General features: G+C 38.7%; 1 protein-coding gene across 5 annotated transcripts in view; it reads right to left on the bottom strand.

Moving 5' to 3' along the window:
• CDC14B (cell division cycle 14B) overlaps nucleotides 1-18,840 on the bottom strand; it is a 101,713-nt gene extending 82,873 nt beyond the window's left edge. For all 5 annotated transcript variants that reach the window (XM_057549044.1, XM_057549042.1, XM_057549046.1 and 2 more), the window contains exon 1: nucleotides 18,543-18,840. In XM_057549044.1, the coding sequence (XP_057405027.1) occupies nucleotides 18,543-18,702 (160 nt within the window). In that variant the 5' untranslated portion in view covers nucleotides 18,703-18,840. The remainder of the gene's footprint in view (nucleotides 1-18,542) is intronic.
• Between the last annotated feature and the right edge of the window lie 2,642 nt (nucleotides 18,841-21,482).

Genomic DNA, 21,482 nt, shown 5'->3' with positions numbered 1-21,482 from the left:
TCTTTTTACCAGTGTTCTTTCACTCCACCTAATGATTTCAAGGTCAATATGGTTTGTTGCATTTATCAATAGTTCTTTCCTTTATATTGCTGAATAGTATTATTCCATTTTATGGATATATGAAAATTTGATAATCCATTCACCTGGTCATGGACATTTATGTGGTTTCCAACTTTTGCCTATTACAAAGAAAGCTGCTTTGAACATTCATGTATAAGTCTGTGTGAGTATGTGTTATCTTTTCCCTTTGGTAAATACATTAGAGTGGGATCACTGGGACATGTATGTTTAGCTTTCTAAGCAACTGACAAACTGGTTTCCATGGTGGTTGTATCATTTCACACTCCTTATGGCAGGATATGAGAGTTCTAAGTGCTCCACATCCTCCCCAACAATTGGTATGGGGAGTTTTTAAAATTTTTGCCTTTTTTATTGGTGAGTACCACACTGTTTTGATTACTGTAGCTTTGTAATATGTTTTGAAATCAGAAGTGTGAGGGCTTAGCTTTGTCTTCCTATATGAATTTTAGGATGTGTTTTCAATTTCTACAAATATGCCGTTGGGACTTTGATAGGGATTGGTTGAATCTGCAGATCGCTTTGGGCACTATGGACATTTTAACAATATTAAGTTTTCCAATCCACAAACATGGAATGTCTTTCCATTTATTTGTGTCTTTGCTTTAATTTCTTACAGCAGCGTAAAACCCTAAGTTTTTTTTTTTTTATGTTTTAGCTCCACAGAGTTTGTTTGTTTTTATTAATTTATTTATTCATTTATTTTTGGCTGCGTTGGGTTTTCGTTACTGCACGTCAGCTTTCTCTAGTTGCAGCGAGCGGAGGCTACTCTTTGTTGCGGTGTGCGGGCTTCTCATGCAGTGGCTTCTCTTGTTGCGGAGCACAGGCTCTAGGCACGCGGGCTTCAGTAGTTGTGGTGCGTGGGCTCAGTAGCGCCGTGGCATGTGGGATCTTCCCAGACCAGGGCTTGAACCCGTGTCCCCTGCACTGGCAGGCAGATTCTTAACCACTGCGCCACCAGGGAAGTCCAACCCGAAGTTTTTAAAAGACCATTTTGCTTCTCAAGCAAATTCCTACTCACTTATCAAATAAAAAAATCTATTCACTGAATACAATCACTATTAGCCATACTAACTTACTCTACATAGTTCAAAAACAGGTAGCTAAACAAGGATATTAATAGAGTCTTATTTACAAGGGGTAAATAAGAAAATAGCAACAAGATCAAAATGATCAATCCCTAAACTTTAATAATTAAAAACAAAGCCATGAGGTAATCATCTACATGTAAATGTAGTATTAATATAGTTACAGTAACTCCTCAGTCTTTATTCTAACATCTAAACATTGAACTGCCACTTCTACTTTCCAAACCCTTTGGTAGGTACTGTGGAGTCAAAGTTAAATAAAATTAAAATATTTTCCATAAAGAGTTCAGCTAATTGTTCAGAGAATTGTTAATATGTGAAATAAACAGAAGAGAAAAAATATCACATTCATAATAGTAACAACAAAGATTAAAGTACCTATGAAAAAGCTTAACAAGTAAAGTGTAAGACACTGTATGGTATGAAATCTTAACACATTAATGAGCTACCGAAAAGAAGACTTGAGCAAACAAAAAGATATACCATGTTTGTGGACAGAAGAGCCATCATCCTAAAGATTATTTTTCTCCAGGTTAATTCATGTAAGTAACTAGCAGGATTTTTTGTTTGTTTATGGAATAGACAAGTTGATCCTAAAATTCATATGGAAAAATATGCAAGAATAAACAAACAGGAATAGCTGGAGGAAAAAAAATTTTTTAATGAGTTCTAAGAAGGAGCTAGCACTACCAGATTATTACTCCATTACTAATACAGAGTGTTCCTAGTGTCTGATAGACATATATACAACAGAAGTTCTGAAACAGACCCAGCCATATACAGAAACTTAACACTTGATAAAGATGATAAATCAAACCAGATGTCCAGTAAATAAATGGTATTAGGTAGCAATCTGAAAAAGTAAATAAAAGTGGTCCTATGACCTCACAGCAGAATAAATTTCAAGTGGAGAAAATATTTAAATGTAAGAAAATGAACCATAAAATATATAACACATGATTTCTACTGCTAGCCAAGATAGAATAACAGGGACCAGATTTACCATTCCTTCTAAAAAAAATTTTTTTTAAACAGACAAAATACATTAAATAATGGTTTTCAGGACTCTGGATATCAGAGTATGGAGGAAAGTGATCCCCAAGGCACAGTAAACAAAGAAAGGTGAGTCCTGCAATTACCCCAGCTTACAGCCACTGTACAGAGAGGGTAAACCAAGGCAGAACCCAGCAGACTCCATGTTGAGATGAAGCTGAATCCAGGGAAACCAAGCAGCAAAAGTTCATAGTACAGAGTACCAAAGAGAAGGAAGCTGCACAGAGAGGGAACCCTGGAGATTTGTAAAAACTCTCAAGTATTTGAGCATACAGAACACGCACGTTAGGAAACCACTGGAGCCCATCTGAAAGGATTACAGCAAACAGTATCTGGCATTCACACAGGCTGGGAGAGCACTTGTTTTCCAGGCCATTTTGTGAAAACTCCTAAGTTACAGGGCATTGGATAAGACTCGGGAAGGTCTTGCCTCAATAATGAATAATTAGTCCTCAGCTGAATACTGATCCAGGCCCACCTAATAAACCATAAAAGCAAGAACTGAAAGTATGAAACTAGTAACTTAACTGCATCCCTGAACAAAACTCAAGAAGATTTATAAAAATACAAAAATATCCAGCATCCACTAAGGTAAAATTTAGCATTCAAAGATTGCCAGGCATGCAAGGAAGCAGAAAAGCATGACCCATTATGAAGAGACTACTCAGTGAATCAAAATAGACTCAGAACTGATGCACAAGTTAGAATTAGCAGAGAAAAACATTAAAAGTTATCATAACTGCATTCATATGTTCAGTTAGTAGATGAAAATATATGTCCACATAAAATATATGTCCACATAAAGTTATATATATACACATATAAGTTTAATGTGATCTAGTCATACAATGGAATATTATTCAGCCATAAAAAGGAATGTAGTATGATACATGTTACAACATGGATGAACCTCAAACATTATGCTAAGTGAAAGAAACTACTCACAAAATATCAATAATAGTATAATCCCATTTATATGAAATGTCCAAAATAGGAAATCTATAGTGACAGAAAGTAGATTAGTGGTTGCCCAGGGCTGGGATGGAAAAGAAGGTGAAGGGAATGGGGAGTAACTGCTATTAGGTACAAGGTTTCTTTCCTGGATAATGAAAACGTTCCAAAATTAGATTATGAGGATAGTTGCACAACTCTGTAAATATACTATTTATCCCCTGAAATACTATTTTTTAAATATTTAGTATTTCAATATTACATAAAATGTACTATTACAAAAATATAAGCCACTGAAATGTACACTTTAAATGCGTGGATTATATGGTATGTGAATTACATCTCAAAGGTCTATTATTTTTTAAATAGAGTAAAAAAATGTAGACATGGAAGATATAAAAAACACCCAAATCAAGCTTTTCTAAAAATGAAAACTACAATCTGAGATGAAAAATACATTGGATTTGATTAATGGCCGATAAGAAAATAGAAGAAAATATTAGTGAATTTGAAGGCATAGCAGTAAACCTATCCAAATGAAAGTGAGTGAGAGAAAAAAAAAATCCAAAAAAACTGAAAAGACCATCTGTGAGCTCTTGGACAGCTTAAAATGGCCTAATATACAGGTAATTGTATATTAAGGAGGGGAAGTGGGCAGAAAAAAAAATTAAAGAAATAATGGTTGAAAATTTCCTGAATTGATAAACTCTTTAAACCCACAGCTCCAAGAAATTCAAGTCCTGAGCACAATGTGAAGAAAAATATGCTATAATCAAATTCTCAAAACCAGTGAGAAAGAGAAAATCTTAAAAGCAGCCAGAGGAAAAAGTACATATTACATACAGAGAAACAAAGATAAGGACATCAGATTTCTTGTAGGAACCAATGTAAGTGATAAGACAATAGAACAATGTCTTTACAAGTACAGAAAGAAAAAAGAAAAATGCCAAACTTGAATTCCATAATAAGCAAGAACGTTTCAAAAATGAAGGCATCTTTAAACATTCAAAAAAAGGTAAAAGAGACCTGACTATAAGAAATGTTAAAAAACGAAAACAAAACAAAAAAAAACACCATCCTTCAGGCAGAAGGAAAATGATACCTTTTGGAACTCTGGATCTACACAAAGGAATGAAGGGCACTAGCAATGGTAACTATATGGGTAAATATATACGATTTTTCTCAATTATATCTCTTTAAAAGATGATTGTTTTAACAAAAGTAATAACAATATATTGGGCTGGCCAAAAAGTTCATTTGGGTTTTTGGTAGCGTGTTATGGAAAAACCCAAACGAACTTTTTGGCCAACCCAATATTGTGGGGTTTATAATATATGATATGTGTGAGTAAAATGCTTAAGAACAACAGCATACAGGCCAGGGCAGGAGAAATTAAACACATGAGAATTCCTTAATAGCTTTGTTGAGTTCAACTATGACTTAAAATCCAGAAGCCATAAGAGGAATGATTAGCAGGTTCACCTACAAACTTTGCATGGCAAACACACATCACAACCACAACTATAAGATAATCAAAAGGCAAATGACAAATAGAAAACCCATTTGTAAATCATCACGGATAATAATTTCCCTAATAATATACACAGGGCTCCTGGAACCAATCCCCCACGGACACTGAGGGACAACTGTATTTACCTATCCAAAATATCAAGTTTATGGGAATTCCCTGGTGGTCCAGTGGTTAGGACTCCACGCTTTCACTGCCAAGGGTCCGGGTTCAATATCTGGTCAGGGAACTAAGATCCCACAAGCCTCGCGGCGTGGCCAAAACCAAAAAAACAATACAAAACAAAAAAACAAAATATCAAGTTTAAAAAATTATAAGATGGTACTTTATGAGGGGACAAAGGGGATGAAGAGAGGTTATTCTAAATAGCACTTATATTTACAACCTAGAGACCATGATAGGAATCCAATGCTTGGCTGGGGAGGGTCTACAACCTCTAAATATTTCTACCAATTTTATGGAAATTAATGTACATTTTCCTCAGGAGAGGAGCCACAAGGAAATACATTATTATATAGGCATAAAATAGAATAATATGCATCCAAAAGAGATACATATTTAGACACAAACTTAGGACAATGAAAGATTCTGCTATAACATATGAAGTGGAAAAAAGTAATGATAAAATTACTTAGTGTTTATCTTATTGATATAAAAATATATCTCTCTATAGATATATCTATGTATACAAATATACACTGAACAATCTAAAAGGCTAACTGTGGTACTCATTAATGCTGTTCACCTAACAGGCACATTCTTGCTCCTCTGTGGTTGGGTGGGACCACATGGTTAATTCTGGCCAATGAACTATGACGAAAATGAGCATTTAATTGTTGATCAAGACCCTCCACAGCATTCTTTTCCCCTCTGGCACAGGGACCAGCAATATTAGAGCCCACTGTTACTTATAAGCCTAGGTTCCCAAACAATTACAGGAAGCAGAAACCCCTGCCAACCCACAGTGGCTGTGAAACAGAAACAAGAATTAAATCTTTATTTTAAACTGCTGGGATTGGGAGGGGGCTTGCTATTACAGTATAACCAAGCCTAAACTAACTGGTAGAGAAAACACCCTTGCTAGTAGCATCACTGATCTTTTTCTTTATGTGTTGCCTTTTTAAAAAATAATGAGCACCTATATCTTAGAAACTTTATTTGGAGGTGGAGGACAGACATAGGTTTTAGCATGGGCCTTAGCATGGAGCATACACTGACTAACCCAGAGGCTATTATCATCACATCTTAATCTAGAGCATCTTGAAAGCATGGCCCACTAGGATCCTCCAGCTCGCTTTATTCCAATTCTGGGCTCAGTGAGCAACCTAAGAGCAGTGAAAAAAAGCAAGGTAGAGATCAGTGGGAATAATGGACCATAATTTGCATGAGAGGATACAAACATACAGACATCTGTATACACATATATACATATATTTGTAAATACATAGGAAACCTCTGGTAAGACATAAGAGGTCAGCTTTGTCAACTGATTCTGAAGAGGGGAAATAGGCAGCTAGGTGACAGGTGAAAGTGTACTCTGTGTTGTTTACTCTTTTGTATCTTTTAAATTGTGAACCATGTGCATGTATTATCTATTCAAAAAATAAAGAAAAGAAAAAACATAAAAGAAAAACAAGCAACTCTAGTTGAAGAGTATACTGAGTGTTCTTTAGTGGGCCATATTTCAAAAACAGAAAGCCTAATAAAGGGGCTTGCATGGACCAATGATAAATGTGTCAGGAACCCAGGATCAGGAATGCACCTCAAGAATATGGAACAGGATTATAGGGCAGGAAACATCACCAGCACTAGTTTTTCTAATAAGTTCTAAAAGCTGCCCACTCATATTTAGGAAAATGATGAAAAACTATTTCTAATATCTCCAAAGTCAAGGCATTTATTACTGAATCTTGATCCCCTGTGAAAGCTTCAGCATTGTTAAAGTCTACCTCTCACAAGATTAGCAGTATGACTATTTTCCCCCTCTGTTAAATAGACTGAATTATTTTTTCCAAAGAAAAATGAAAAGGAACTGTGCAAAGCTTTAATAATATGGGAAAAGCATCCAAAAGGCAGGAAAATAACTCTTACTTACACAAGGTAAACTGTGATTTCCCTACTTTGTACACGCATATGATACATTGATTATAAACTCTTGAGCAATTAAATCAGTAGATTTATTTATCTTGAACCACTCATAAGAGTACCTAATGCTTGTTATCTGGCCTTATTGGAAATAAATGACATAAGGTGGCTGACTTCACATGTATGCATAAACTCCATTTAGCTGGGGGTGAGGAGTTCTTGGAAATGGTACTTGCACGGAATCCATAGTGTCCAAGGAGATCAGTCCTGGCGTTCTACACTGGCAATGGCTCAGCTCCTTCCAGTCACTTCACATTCACTGAAGTCAGGAATGTCTCTGGCCATAATTCTTCTAGATGCTAATCACAACTGTTAGTTAAATCTCCAAGCTACAGTGATCTTTATAAAGCCTTTCATAAAAATCCAAGAACTTCCAACTATCCTTAACTGCACACAGATCTTTACCTAGTTTCCTTAAACAATTCCTTGCAAAGGCTTCATTAAGCTCGCATCATAAACATCCAGCTTAATACTCTCCCATTGGTTCTTTCTAACAAACCCGCCCTGTCACGTGTGTGCCTCTTCCCAATATTTGCTATCAAAATTGCCTCACCAGGACACAGCACAGTGACAATAACACACTCAACTTGGGATAATGGTTGAGGGCTAAATAGCTAAAAAAAAACACTAATAGCACTAAGAGCACACAGAAAAAATTTAACCATACTATGACCGACTGCAGGAGTCACCGCTCCCTACCCTCCCCTTCTCAGCACACATTCCAATTATACCAACATTTCTTTCAGGACTTTCTCCCACCTGCAGAGCCCATTTGGGCTGCCCTCACAGCACTTCAAAATTATCACTCACCCTCTGAGCTACTAGTTTACAAATATCCCAGCCCCCTTCCATCCTCACGTATTCTACACTGGCTCCCAGATTTCCCCTGTGGGATCAAACTACAGCTACCACAGTAAGTAACTTGCTTGCTAATGAGCTGTCTATGGCCTGCACCTCCTGATCCTCTCACTTACCTACTTCACTTTGAGAGTTGCCTGGGACCATCTCCTAAAGAAAGTACTTGCCTTGGAATCCTTGACTCAGTCTGTTCTGGGGGAATCCGAAACAAGACATTGACTGCAGTTTTATATATGCCTATTTATTCTTAGTAAAATGTTTTGAAGACAATATAATTACAACAAAGCAGCACTGCATATGGTTATGTTAAATGGGGTGTGTAAAAGGCACACAAAAGAAATTGGCATTATTTAAAAATTGCTTTTGTGGCATAAAACAAAATTTATTAATCCTTTTCATAAATCTCTATATTAGAATAATACTCATTTTCTGAAATCATTTTAAAATACAGTCCTTAATCCAAAGCATGGATTTTTTTAAAAATCCAAGTTTATTGCTTAGCCTTTGGAATAACCAACATTTTTATTTTGGAAATTCGCAAAAGTGTTCCACAAGAAAAAAAAAAATTCCTTTAGCACTGTGCCTGGAAATGATTGTGTTCTGAATCCACAAATTTAGCCTCTAAAAATGTATTTGTTCAAAATAATCTGAATAGGTCCTATTAAATAAATAACGTTTTAAGGTTTATCTTCCTTTTCCTGCCCTCTTGAGTAAGAGAGATTTCACTAAATAAAGTATTTTTCCATTTTGGAGCAAAGTTATTATTTAATTCAGGTTAACTGCTGAATACAAGAGCAGGACAGGTCGGGGAGGGGGGTATCCCATGCTGGGATAAAGTCTATCCCCAATCCCAGCAATCACCCTACACACATACAAATGCCACCACAGTAGTAGCAATGGTACTGTCAGGAGGAAGGAGAAAGCAGAGACTACTGTGTATTACTGTCAAGAACAGTTCCTGCTACTTCTGCAGGAGAAAATAAGAGAATCATTTAAAACACAGCTCAAGCCTCCTTTCCAAGGATCACATTCATTCAGACGCATCTATCTTTGAGTGTCCATGACATTCACAGATAAGTTCCTCTATGTGATACAGAAGATATATAGATATCACCCAGTTCCGTGTACTAGTGTCACTTCCCAGAGATCCGGGGTCAACTATGAAATCTCTATCGCAGCTCTTGCAGCACCCATTGCAAGGATGAGACTATAATACACACTCAAACATATCCTGAGTGGATTTTTACTTCAAGCCCTTTTAGTCACAATAGTTTAAAATTAGAATATAATAGTGGAGTTAAAATCCCAACCTCAGTTGTGTTTGCTAGCTAAATTCTAAGCTTTTTTGACAGTACACTGTCAAAAAGGAAATAAATGAATGTTAAGATGCTTGTTTCATGTATTAGGCGCTTCCGAAAAGCTACCTAATGACAGCAGTACAATAAAAAAATTCTAAGAGCAGATTGAGAACAGCTCCCAAAAATGTAAAACCATAATGTTAATTCTGCTACACATTCGTGTCAAAGCAATTCTTCCTCAGCACCTATAAAAGAATGTGAAAATCAGAATGCTTTTCAGTTTAAAAGTCACACATGCCAAATATAGTTCTTAAAATATTTAGCCATCTTTAGTGTCTCTAATTTAAGAAGCAATACTCAACATAAAAGGTGCTCTATAATTACTTCTTACCATATTACTTCTTACCAATAAATAAGGTATTCTTAAAAATAAAATGAAGTATCTCATTTTAAGTTATGTCCTGTGGGATACTTTGACATTGAAATTAGTAATACAGAATTAATTGGAATTCAGACCTTTCACTTTGGCTCTGTGTTAGTAGAGATATAGTTTTCAGGATATTATTAACTATATGCATATATTCATATCATACATATATATGATTAGTTATATACCAAAATGAAGCTTTTTCTCATTTCTTTTAAAGGTTAAAACATACACACACACAAACACACACACACACAAACACACACACACGAGAAAGACACCATAGGACAGATCATTTTGACCACATATTGAAAAAAATAATTCACTTTGTGTAGGAATTATCAAGTAACATTTCCATCACAAATTTCTCTCAAACTGACACTGTTTAAATTAAGAGAGCAAAATTACATAATGACTGATTCCTTCACTGCCCGTCTTCATTGAGATGATGACTTAAGAGTGTATGCCTTCTCAATCTTTCAGTAATAATGAGCATGTTGTTATTAAATCTTCATATCCCCTCCTCCCTTCCTCAGTAATACTTGGCCCACTGCCTTGTTCAAAGTAGTTGCTCAATAAATATTTGTTGAATAAATTCCATAGCACAATCCATACGAATACAAATGAGGATAAATGAGCAAAATGCAGAGAATGATTCAGGTGAGATGGTCCTAAAATAGAGGACTTTGCAGAATTCATAATCTGTAATGATATTATAACATTATAGATTGGGTATAAAAAGATCAATGTCATAAATTGCATAGCAGTGCCAAGAAAGTAATTTTACTGTCAAATTAGAACTTGAAGGAACAACAAATATCACTGGCATCAGGAACAAGATGTTTTTTGCCTTTGTGAAAAGTACACTTTCGACCAAATTTTAATGGTATAAAAGTAAACTACCTGAGAAATGAAATCAATATGCGATATTATGCAATTAGAATGAATTTACCCTGCCTAGCTTCCTCAGCTTTTCAGACTCAAAGACAATGGGACCAAATCTTTGAAATGACTGGTGAATAAAGGACTCTTAAGAGAATTGCTCCTCTAGAATATAAATTATACTAAGAATTAAAAACTGAATAAAAGATGAAGAGGATAAAGTCAGAAAATTTTCAATTGAAAATAATTAAGTATATGGGGCCATTCAGATTTGTTCTTTTGGTAAATGGCCTTGGTTGAGGAACCTGAAAATCAAAGGGAATCAGAATATTTAAAAAAAAAATTTTTTTTAAATAGGATACAAAAGAACTCTCCTGTTCCCAAAGTTCAGGTTGGCATTTCATGAGATTTCCCTCTTACCAAAAACAGTAAGTGAGATATATACCTGTCCACTAAGCAAAGAAATGCCTAGAAATAACTAAAGTAACCTGGGGGGAAAAAAATCAAGAACAGATGTCATAACAACTCATTCTAAGTATCCTTTCGGCAAGCACCTACAAAAGTGAGATTTAATTAAAATAAAAATTTAGTATTACCAAAAATATCCACCATCCAAAACATAGCATTCATAATTAACCCCATAAAATATCACAGAAACTACTTCCAGCATCACCTGTACACAGAAACCAACAGAACTTTTCTTTCATGTAAAGACAGATTTCAACTTAAGTCGTAAACATATGAAAGATACTCTACAGTTATAGAAAACGAAAACTGCTACCTAAGACTAAAATTAAGACAAGCAAACAGGAAGAGACGGAACCAAGAATCACAACTAACAGATTAAATCCACAGTTTTAAAATCATCAAAGAACTGCAAAGTAGAGTCAATGATCTGAATACCTTTGTTGGAGCAGTATCCATGAAAAGCTATAGAAAAAAGAGAGAGAGAGAAGGGCGTAAAACTTTCAAATAAACTAGAGAATTCAGATGAGATGTACAAATTCCAGTTAAATAACCTTGTGTTTCAGAAGTTAAAATCAATTTTATTTTGGAAATTGTTTTCTAAGGTAATCCCTGGCTAATATGGTAGTCAGTACTTCTACAAATTAAGTGACTAACCAACCTTGGAAGCTAAAAATCAAAAACTGTAAAGACACAGTATTTGAAAATTGGTTAGCTCCTGCTGCACCACTTTCTTTGTCTCCATACAATCTCTCCACTTTTGGCCCAGAGTAACCCCTGGACCTACTTACCTCACTCATAATGGTACCTGACCTAAGGGAGGATTGGCTTTTAAATACTCAGATAAACCAATCTACCCATGTTTTCATTTCTTTTTAAAGACAATTATAAAAGTAATTTTAATGTGAAGGACCTTAAAGGACTTACTAAGATTAAAATAAAAATATTCTGTAGCTAGGATGGGAAGAAAAACAAAATACTGGCTACTAAAATTATTTTTTCCCAGTGTAATAAAAAAAATATATTTAAAGATATCATTTCTTATTTATCTTATTTTCTAACTCCCACCCCTTCCAAATAAATTGGGTCTCTGTGCCACACATTAAACATTAGAAAGGTCTTTTGAAAGGTAACTTGTTTTACCCAAAACAAACAAACACCCTGTCTGCCAATAATATGCACCATCAGTATCAAAGCTTTTGGATCTGTGAAATACTCTTTTAAAACCGATGTACTAGGGCACAGTCATGCTTTAAGTTAGTCACTCGGAAAAATTTGTATTTTATCAGTAAATAACTTAACACACTTTTAAAAAATAACCTTCTACCTGAGGCTCTCCCATGAGGACTTTGCATTTTTATGAAGAACCACCCCCCATAAACTTAGCTGCAATTTAATAGTAGGCAACATACAAACTCTTCAGTATAATAAAAGCATGTAACAATAGCCTCTGAAGAGTTTTGGTTTATTCTTCCTTTTACAAGAAATCTTTAAAGTGAAACTGTAACGTTTTTCCCAAGGCAGAAAAGATTATCAACACGGCGCCAAACCTCCTCAGTCTCCGACAAATACTGAGCCAGCCTCATCTGCAGCGTTTCTGCTCTGAAGATTACATTCAGAAGCAGGGAGAGGAACACACTGCATTTTCACTGTTTTGATTCACCGAACCTTTTGTGCAAGTACACGTATGGGGGAAATGTTTGCTTCTGAGCCTGAAACCCTCTCAACCATGATGACTGTCTCAGTGTGTCCTCTGTACCCGCCGGCCTTGCCCACTGCTGGCACACTTGTAATACCAGAAACCATTTGTGGAGCCCCGGTTGTCAGCGAGGCACCAAGCCAGGCACTTAACATGCATCCCCTTCATTTCATCCTCCCAACAACCCTGCAGACTTTTTATTTTTTAACAGATGAGAATCCAGGCTCCAAAAGGTTATTAAATCTGGCTGCGTTCAGCCCCTGTGTGGGGAGACACCAGCTTTCCCTGGTGTCCTCGAGCCTAACTACCAGAATTAGCTCTTCAAAAACTCTACCATCAAAGTTTTTCTTCCCCAAAGATGTCAGCCAAGATATGGTTCCTCTTCAGGAACCCTCCAAGTTTTATTTTCTCAAATAAAGAAAAGAACATAACCTCCATGAGAGCAGGGACTCTCTCCAGCAGTGACCTATTTTATGCACTTGAAGGGGGAAAAAAAGGCTGGCAGAATAGATAGTCATTACATGTTTGCTGAAGGAATGAAATATCTGGAAGATCAGGGGTGTAAATGATGGCCAACTTGGAAAACAGCATGAGCTCTGAAAGACCTGAATTGTGTACTTAGTTTGCTCATTTTTCCAAATTCACTAGATAATTATTCATCTCTCTAAATTCAACTTCATAGATAACTACTTCTGGAGCATCTACTATGACATCATCTACTAGCCAAAGTAGCAAAGGACTAACTAGTAGATGTTCAGGAAATCATTTATGTATAACTGTGAAGCAGCTTTATATGTCAGAAAGAATAAAAGGCAGGTAATCATGACCTTCCCAAAAAGAAACTGCATTAATTTGCAGTTTGCAAATTTGCAAACTTATTTTACAAATTTGCAAAATTACTTATCTCTGGTCTTGGTTTCTTCACAGGGAAAAATGGACAACTGTGAAATTCCTAGGTGATTTCTTAAAATTCTTTCAAAAAATACCAGTTCTATCAATTCAGAGTTCCCCAGAGACTATCTCAGAAATTTCCAAGAAATGTCATTGGTATGTGCCAGTGCCTTCCTTCCATCCTAAAAATCCACAAAGTGGTTTCATTCCAGCTCTCCCCAACCCCAACAAAATTTGGAGAAATTCATTCCCATTCTAAGGCACAGCGCAGTTAATTTGTGCTGTCAACTCCTGGCATTAATACCATCTCTGTGGGACTTCCCCAGTGCTCCAGTGGTTAAGACTCCGCACTCCCAGTGCAGGGGGCCCAGGTTCAATCCCTGGTCAGGGAACTAGATCCCGCATGCCTCAATGAGGATCCCACATGCCGCAACTAAGCCCAGTGCAGCCAAATAAATAAAGAAATATTTAAAAAAACACAACTATCTCTGTAACCCAGTTATTCCACCTCCCCTTTATCTTTATGCCCAAACACTCTTTATGTGGCAGCAACACTGAAACTGTGTTGTTTTTGCCTTTTTATTGGTGCCTTAAGGAATGAGACTCAAAGCAGATGACTAACATGATACCATCAGAAGTAAAGATGTTGAAGAATTAAGCAAGCACATAAATCAAGAAAATAAATTCACATTACACAGAGAGTAAGTATAGACATAAGTCATAAGAAGAAAAATGAACACTATAGACTTTGATGAGTTTCAGTTACTGAAACTCAATAATCTACTACATGAAACTGTTGAAGAAAAATTAATTTATTTCCTCCTGAATCAGTGCCCCAGGTTAACAGCATTCCTTTTCTATCAAGAAAAATATATTTCTATCACTGCAAACAATGAATACGCATGACTATTTTACATAGTAAGCATTCAAAAAATACTTCAATTAATGAATAAATTTTCTGTCTAATGATGTCTAGTGTGATTTTTAAAATCCTAAAAAGAAGGGGAGAGGAGTAGTGGTGTATCTGTTTAATTTTATTTGATGAGTATCCAATACACCATTAATCAATGCTTTTAAGTAACAATCCTGACCTCAATTAGAGCTTCTCCAATAAAATTATTTACTGTTATAATATAGACACTCTTTAAAAGGTAGAATATAATGGCAGACACTAAAAAAAGTATTTTTCAATTTAAGACAAACCACCAAGAATATTTTTTAAGCCAGCAGTTATTGACAATTTTTGTTACTAGTCAGAAATTTAAAAAACAAAAAAAAAGTAAAATAAATTGAACTTCTGTACCAACTATTAAATCCTATAAATTATCAAACACAGATTATACAGTAATGTTATAGCCTTTAATTTTTTTTCTATATTAATAAAGAGGAAAGGAAAATGTGCAATGTCATTTACGGAGGGCCCTATTTAAGGGACAGGAATGTATAGAGATCAAAAAGATTCAGACATCTGGCCACAAGGAGGTTCATAGGAAAATCAAAAACCTGACTGTGGGGAATTTCCTGGTGGTCCAGTGGTTAGGACTCTGCTCTTTCATTGCCAAGGGCCCAGGTTGGGGAACTAAGATCCCACAAGCCGCATGGCCAAAAAAAAAACAAAACCAAACAAACAACAACAAAACCTGACTGTGTCCAACATTTTTTCCCTTGGTATTTCTCTCATCTAGATACCTAGTTCCAAATCCAACTGAAAGCCCTCCTCACTTCCCTTCTTCTCCCTGCTTCCTGACTGATAACTCGTTAGGATCTTATCTTTACTCAGTTATCTCTCAGTTAGCATTAACATATACAGTTTATACTGTATTTATAACCTTTCTTTCACATGGTGCACTGGTACTGCACCAGGAATACAGGTAAAATTCCATGTCATTGCATATGGCAAGAACTGAATGAATGGTCAATGAGAGGTTGATGGGGTCTGCTTAGGAATAAAACCTGGGTCAGTCTGCTCCTAGTAAGAGTAGTGTCCAGTGTATCGGGGTGGCAGGATAGACAATAAATAGTGACCACATAAAAGAGAGAGGAACAAAAATAGGAATTAAGCCTCCTATGTTAAATGTACACACATGAAATACCCTGGGATCTATGGGAATTCAACCTATAGATAAAATAGACTGTAATAAAAATGTGAAGGGACCAAAGTTTAAAAAAAAAAAAAAAAGTAATGTATTTAAAGGCAGAGTGGGCAGAAGTAATAATGTTTACAAACCAACCCCACTGGGAAATAATCTTCACAATCCTATAACAAGTGTTGGTGAGGATGTGGAATAATCCATACATTGCTAGTGAGAATGCTGGTGGTATAGCTGCTTTGGAAAAAAGCCTGGCAGTTACCATGTGATCCAGCAGTTCTACTCCTAGGTATATACCCAAAGGAATTCTACTCCTTGGTATATACCCAAAGGTATATACCCAAAAACTTGTACGTGAAAACTTGTTCATAGCAGCATTATTCATAATTGCCCCAAAAGTCCACTCACAAATGGATAAACCTATATATACTTTGGCCTGGCCTCTTCACTTCAAGTTTACACAGTCACACATGTAGGTAGACATGTACACTGATGCTACTGCAGCCATTTGCAGTAGGGACTGGAAAACTCCCAAATAACCATTTATTTATTAGCGTTATATAAATCACAATTCAGCCATACAATGCAACAACATGCAGCCATTAAAAAGAGGACCACTCTTACTGGTATGGCACAATCTGTAGAAACTTGAATATGAGTAGAAAACTGAAGGGAAAGAAAATATTACCAGGCGAGGGGGACTAACTATATTTATATATCTCCTTTAGTAATGTTTGATATTAAAAATGTGCATGCAATGCTTTTAGAAAACAATAACTGAGGGAAAAACAAGTTGGGAAGGATGGTACCAGGTTGCCATTTGCTGAGGATGAGGCATCAAGCGTTTCCTACAAGCCCAGTAAAAAGAAATCCCCACCTTGCATCCAAAGTTACTTTGTCTTGTATATCACACCCAATCAAACTGATCAAGTGTCATTATTCCCAGAAATACAAGACTGTCACTAAGGGACATCTGGAGAAATCGTAGGGGAAGTTGATTTCCTTAACTCCCCTGGAGTGATCTTACACTGAGATTGGACCCTTCCATTATCTGGGCTTGTCACCTAAATAAGAGTATTATGATTTTATATAGTGCACCAACTATTTCCTTAATATTCTGTTTGGTGATGTTTTCTGAAATTAATTCATTGATCACTACCTCAGGAAAGCCAGCCACATTGCATCTTTTTCTCCATAAAGAAGGAAGATTTACCCCAATGACTTTGCTGTCAGACACTTCCTTTTTGATTGGAGACAAGTGTCTCCAATAGGGAACTGTCTAAACAAGTCATAAAACATACACATATATATAAACAAGTCATAAAACATATACATTTAAATCCACATACACCATTTTATGGTTTTATACTTTAAAACCATATCTATTTTGGCAGAAGCAGTAATTAAAACCAAATGAGGTAATACTTTACCTATTACCATGTACTAATACAGAACAATCTTTCTGCTAAGAAAAACTGTGAAAACAATGTGCAAAACAACGTATTGTATGCTGCCGTGCTTGCGTACGGTAGAGAATGTATACGTGTAACCACGCAGTCTATTTCTGTAAGGATTCACAAGAAACTAGGAACATAAGTTGCCTCTGGGGAAAAACACCCGGTGGCTGAGACCAGCTTTTCACTATATATAATACTCCTCTTTACCTTTGTAATTAAGAATTCTGTACCAAGTAAGTGTGTTACTTGCCCCCAAATTAAATGCTATTCAACAAGGTCCTTCGAAAAGGTATACATAACAAGGCATAAGGCCTGTGTGGGTCCTGCACCCGTGGCCCTTCTCTGCGGGGCCATCTCCCCGGGAGCGCACAACGTGGTGGGACCTAGTCTCAGCCTCAGCAAGTGGGCTTCACCTCCTAAAGCGCCAGGCGCTACGGTGGACCTGGGCAGGTGCCAGCCGGAGACAGGTACTTACGGGAAACCCTTCCTGCCTACCTCCTCCGTCGCCAAGGTCCATCCACTCAACGCCGAGATACCTTCCGCTCTACTCTCAACTTTCTGTGAAATGGACCTTAGTTTCAAAACAACTGTCCATCGACCTAGAAAATAATTTCTACTAAATTTCTGTGTTTGAGCATTTTCTTAATTAATGTTCTGACCACTCCAGCTTACCTGGTTTATCAATGGGCGGGAAACAGTTTATAAAAATCCAACACACCGAGGTTTACACACTCTGCGCCACAGAAAACAGACTGAAAAATCCCTCAAAATTGTAGACAAAGCGTTTCCACAAACATCATCTCATTTAATGCCCTCACACGCTTCAGTGTCAATCCTGGCAAACCCAACGGCTCCCAAATTGGATTTATAAAGTCTTCAAGAATTGTAGAATAGGCACTAATAATAAAGCAGTTATCAAACGGCTGCTTTTCTACCTGTGATTTCTCAAAAGTGACAACTCTGGGCATTGATCAAGCTGACCGGTTCAAATGTCATCAAAGTGACATTCCAGAAGCAAGGCAGGGGAATTATCCCTAGGAGGTCTGGGGCGTGCTCGTACGCGCGCTGGGGAGGGGGTGAGTGCAATGAGGACCAGGGGCTTCCGCGCCGGACCGGGGAACGCCGCCCCAGGCGGGAGGGACTCCATTTCCCACAGAGCAGCGGAGGCTTGGCAAACGCCAAATAAATACTGCAGCTCCCGCGCCGGCGTGTTCAGCGCGCTCGGGGAATCCTTTGGAGTGATTCGGAGGTTCACACTCCTTAAGGGCCAACCGAGCTTGCAACCCGGGAGGCGGTATCAACTCGAATTTAGGAAAATCCCGAGGCGCCGAGCAGACGCCCGCAATTTAGAAAGGTGACCCCTGGGGCCATCTTGCTGGGGTAGGAGGGTGCAAAACGGATAAAGTTACAGCTTGCAACAATCGCAGAAGAAAACTCGGGGTAGGGGGGAGCTCCCAGGGCCTGGATCCTGAAGGGGGTGTGGCCGGCTCGGGCTTTTATGGGGGTGGGGGTGGAGGCGTGTCAGTCTGGCCCCGGGAGGCGCCTCTACTGCCCCGGGTGGGTGGGCTAGGACCCCCGCGCCGGGTGCCGCGTGTCCGGGGTGCCCCGCCATGCGCTCGCTCGCCGGCTCACCGGTGATGTCCAGGTACAGGTCGTCCTGCCGGTCCAGGTGGTGCAGTTCCTGCGACGTGGAGCTGCGGCTCTTCTTCCCTCCCGGCGAGGACGACGAGCACCGCCGCGAGCAGGGGGGCGCGGCGGCCCAGCTCGGCCGCCGCTCGCTCTTCCGCTTCATGGAGGCGGCCGCGGCCCGTCAGGGGACCACGACCATGGCCTCACGCGCCCGCTAGCCCGCCGAAGCCCCCGCTGGCCCCGCGCGCGGGCGCTCAAGGCTGCGGGCGCGGAGCGGCGCTGCGGCGACTGCAGGCGCCGGCGGAGCCCGGCGGGAGGTGGCCGCGCAGGAGCCGGAGGAGGGGCCTGGCCCACCGCGGCTGTCCCGCTCCCTCCTGCGGCCGCCGCGGGACCCGCGCCGCAGCCCTCGCTACAGCGCCTCCTGCCGCTGCCGGCGACCCCCAGCCCGCCCCCAGGTGCCTGCAGCCCGCTGGCGCGGCAGAGGCGACGGTGTTGCCGCCGGCGGTTGGGGCTGCCCGGAGTAACCGTGCGCGCCCACCGCATACGCGGACGCTGCCGCCGAGGCGCCCGAGCACAGCGGGCCGCGGCTCCCGGGGACTCCAGGAGGGCTGGTCCGTGAAGCTTCATTCACAAAAAAGGGCCCACAACCCTCCTCGGGGCCCGCAGACTGAGGCCTTTCATTGGTCGGTGAGGCGTGACGTCACGGAGACGGAGCTTTTCTACAGGCAGGTAGCCGGTGACGCCATAAAGAAAAGTCTGAGTGATTCCGCCAAAGATAAGAGTGTACTCGCCACCCTACGCAAGCCCCCCAACTTTTCTGTTCCTTCTGTGTTCCCCGAGTGCCAAGACCCCAGTTCACAACTTCATTTAGTGACTCACCAAAGCTTTACACAGCCCCACCCTAGTAACTTAACTCCAGTTCTTTGGCCTGTATATTTTTTTAAGTATTTCTTGGTTTTCCCTGTAATAGCGCCAAGTGAAAGGGACTCTTGCCATGGCTGCTGGCTTGGAAGAATATGGACTTCTTAAATTGTCTGCTGTTATATAGATTTAAGGTAGAGTTGATGTCAGAACTTAGGAACTATCTAAATCAGCTACGCTCTTTTTACTGACCTATGCCCAGGATTCAAATAGACCAAGCAAGGGCTTCTTAAGGAGTCAATAAAACTACCATGGAAACACGATATACTATAAAGGTTTGCACCTCGAAGTTCTTCATCTCGGAATCCTGTGCCCGAATTGACTCAGTAGTTTTATACACCAGTTGCTATGTTTTTCTTACCTAAGGTATCGACAGGTCCAATTATTGAAATATTGAAGCAAGTGGCGAATTTAATTCTTTAACTTTTATCTTGCAAACTGTATAATCATATTTCTTTTTTTTTTTTTTTTTTCTACTGAGTTAAAATAATGCCTGATCTTTCTAGAACTTAACCAAAACTGTCATTTTGGAAGGCTTTTAAATGAATTTCCATGGTGGCATAGAAAATGGTGTTAAGACTGGAGGGCAGTATTTAGATTTCATACCCCAAAATCCTACATCTTGCAAGCTCTTCCTAATTTTTCACCAGTATTTGAACGTTTTGCCCTGCAGTTCCGCAGTTACTGCCAGCCTCTAGAAGAAAAAGATGAATTTGAGTCAGTCCTCCAGGAAGCCTCTTAGAAATGCACATTTCGATGGAGTACCTCGGGGGAGGGGGGGGAGGCTGTTTGACTTATATTGTTGAAGGCCTTTACCTTAAGCACTACTAATTAAGGAGGAATGGGGGCTGGGGGAAAGAGAGCTCTGCATGACAGTGGCATTTGAACAGTCTGGAACTAGAGATCTGACACTTGGACCAGAAATTTAGTAATCATGTTAATTCTTCCTGTTTCGCATAAGGAAATCAGTCAGTGAAGGCCTTAAATTAAAAATGACCTACGTGTTGTCTGTAAGGGCAGCAAAGAAGCAAGAGACTTGGGAGGCTGTGAAGTGCTGTGCAAATGAGTCTAGGTAAGCAGAAACCTACCCATCCCAGGTCCTATGTTCTGACCGAGAAGAGGAGGCCTTTCACACTGGCCTAGAGGCTCAGCGGTAGAAAGGCTGCCATTTCCCGGACTATCTGGCGTTTTACAAGAGTAGGTCTTGGTTTTTGTTTTGTTGTGTTGAGGTATAATTGATATATAACATTATATTAGTTTCAGTTGTACAACATAGTGATTTGATATCTGTATATACTGCAAAATGATCAAAATAAATCTAGTTAACACTGAGTAGGTCTTGTTTTGAATAGATAATACTTGAGAGTTGTCCACTTGGCTCCTTAAAGAAATTTAAGTACACTTTGACATTGTATTTGTTTGAAAGTGACTTATCTAAATGTCAGACTAAGACTAAAGTGCCAAGAAGTTCACCTATATCAGTTTGTTTTCTCTCACCTTCAAATACAATGTTTGGGCTAGAAATTCTAATGAAATGTATATGATTTAAATAAAAGAAAAGGTGTTATAAATACAGATAACTATACTGTTAAGTATTTTCACATTTTAAAAACATTAAAATTTTATGGTTTTGTTAGTATAACATCATTAGGAGAGAAGTTATATGATTACACTTTGAAATTATGCAGAAATATCTTCCATTTTGGAGAATAGGTAGTCCCTATGCTAAGTATACATATTGAAGTTTAAAACCTTATTTATATTTTGTTTTTAGGTCGTGTTTAGATAGTGGCAGAAAAGTGCTATTTCTTACTGATACTTGTTTTGTGTGTAGCACGTCTTTTGAACAAATTGACTCTTCCCACTGTTCAATAAGCTGACCTCTGGGCTCCTGGGCTCTGAGAATTTGGCCACAGGAAATGTAGTTTAGTTTGCTTGGTTGGTTGGCTAGTTTGTTGTTCAGATTGACCATTGATCATAGAATTTTAGAGCTTGAAAGCACCTTAGACAATATTTGGCGCA

Source organism: Balaenoptera acutorostrata, chromosome 6 (genome assembly GCF_949987535.1).
Source record: "Balaenoptera acutorostrata chromosome 6, mBalAcu1.1, whole genome shotgun sequence".
NCBI lineage: Eukaryota > Metazoa > Chordata > Mammalia > Artiodactyla > Balaenopteridae > Balaenoptera > Balaenoptera acutorostrata.
Note: the sequence above shows the minus strand (reverse complement) of the source record. Positions and strands in the feature narration are given on the sequence as shown.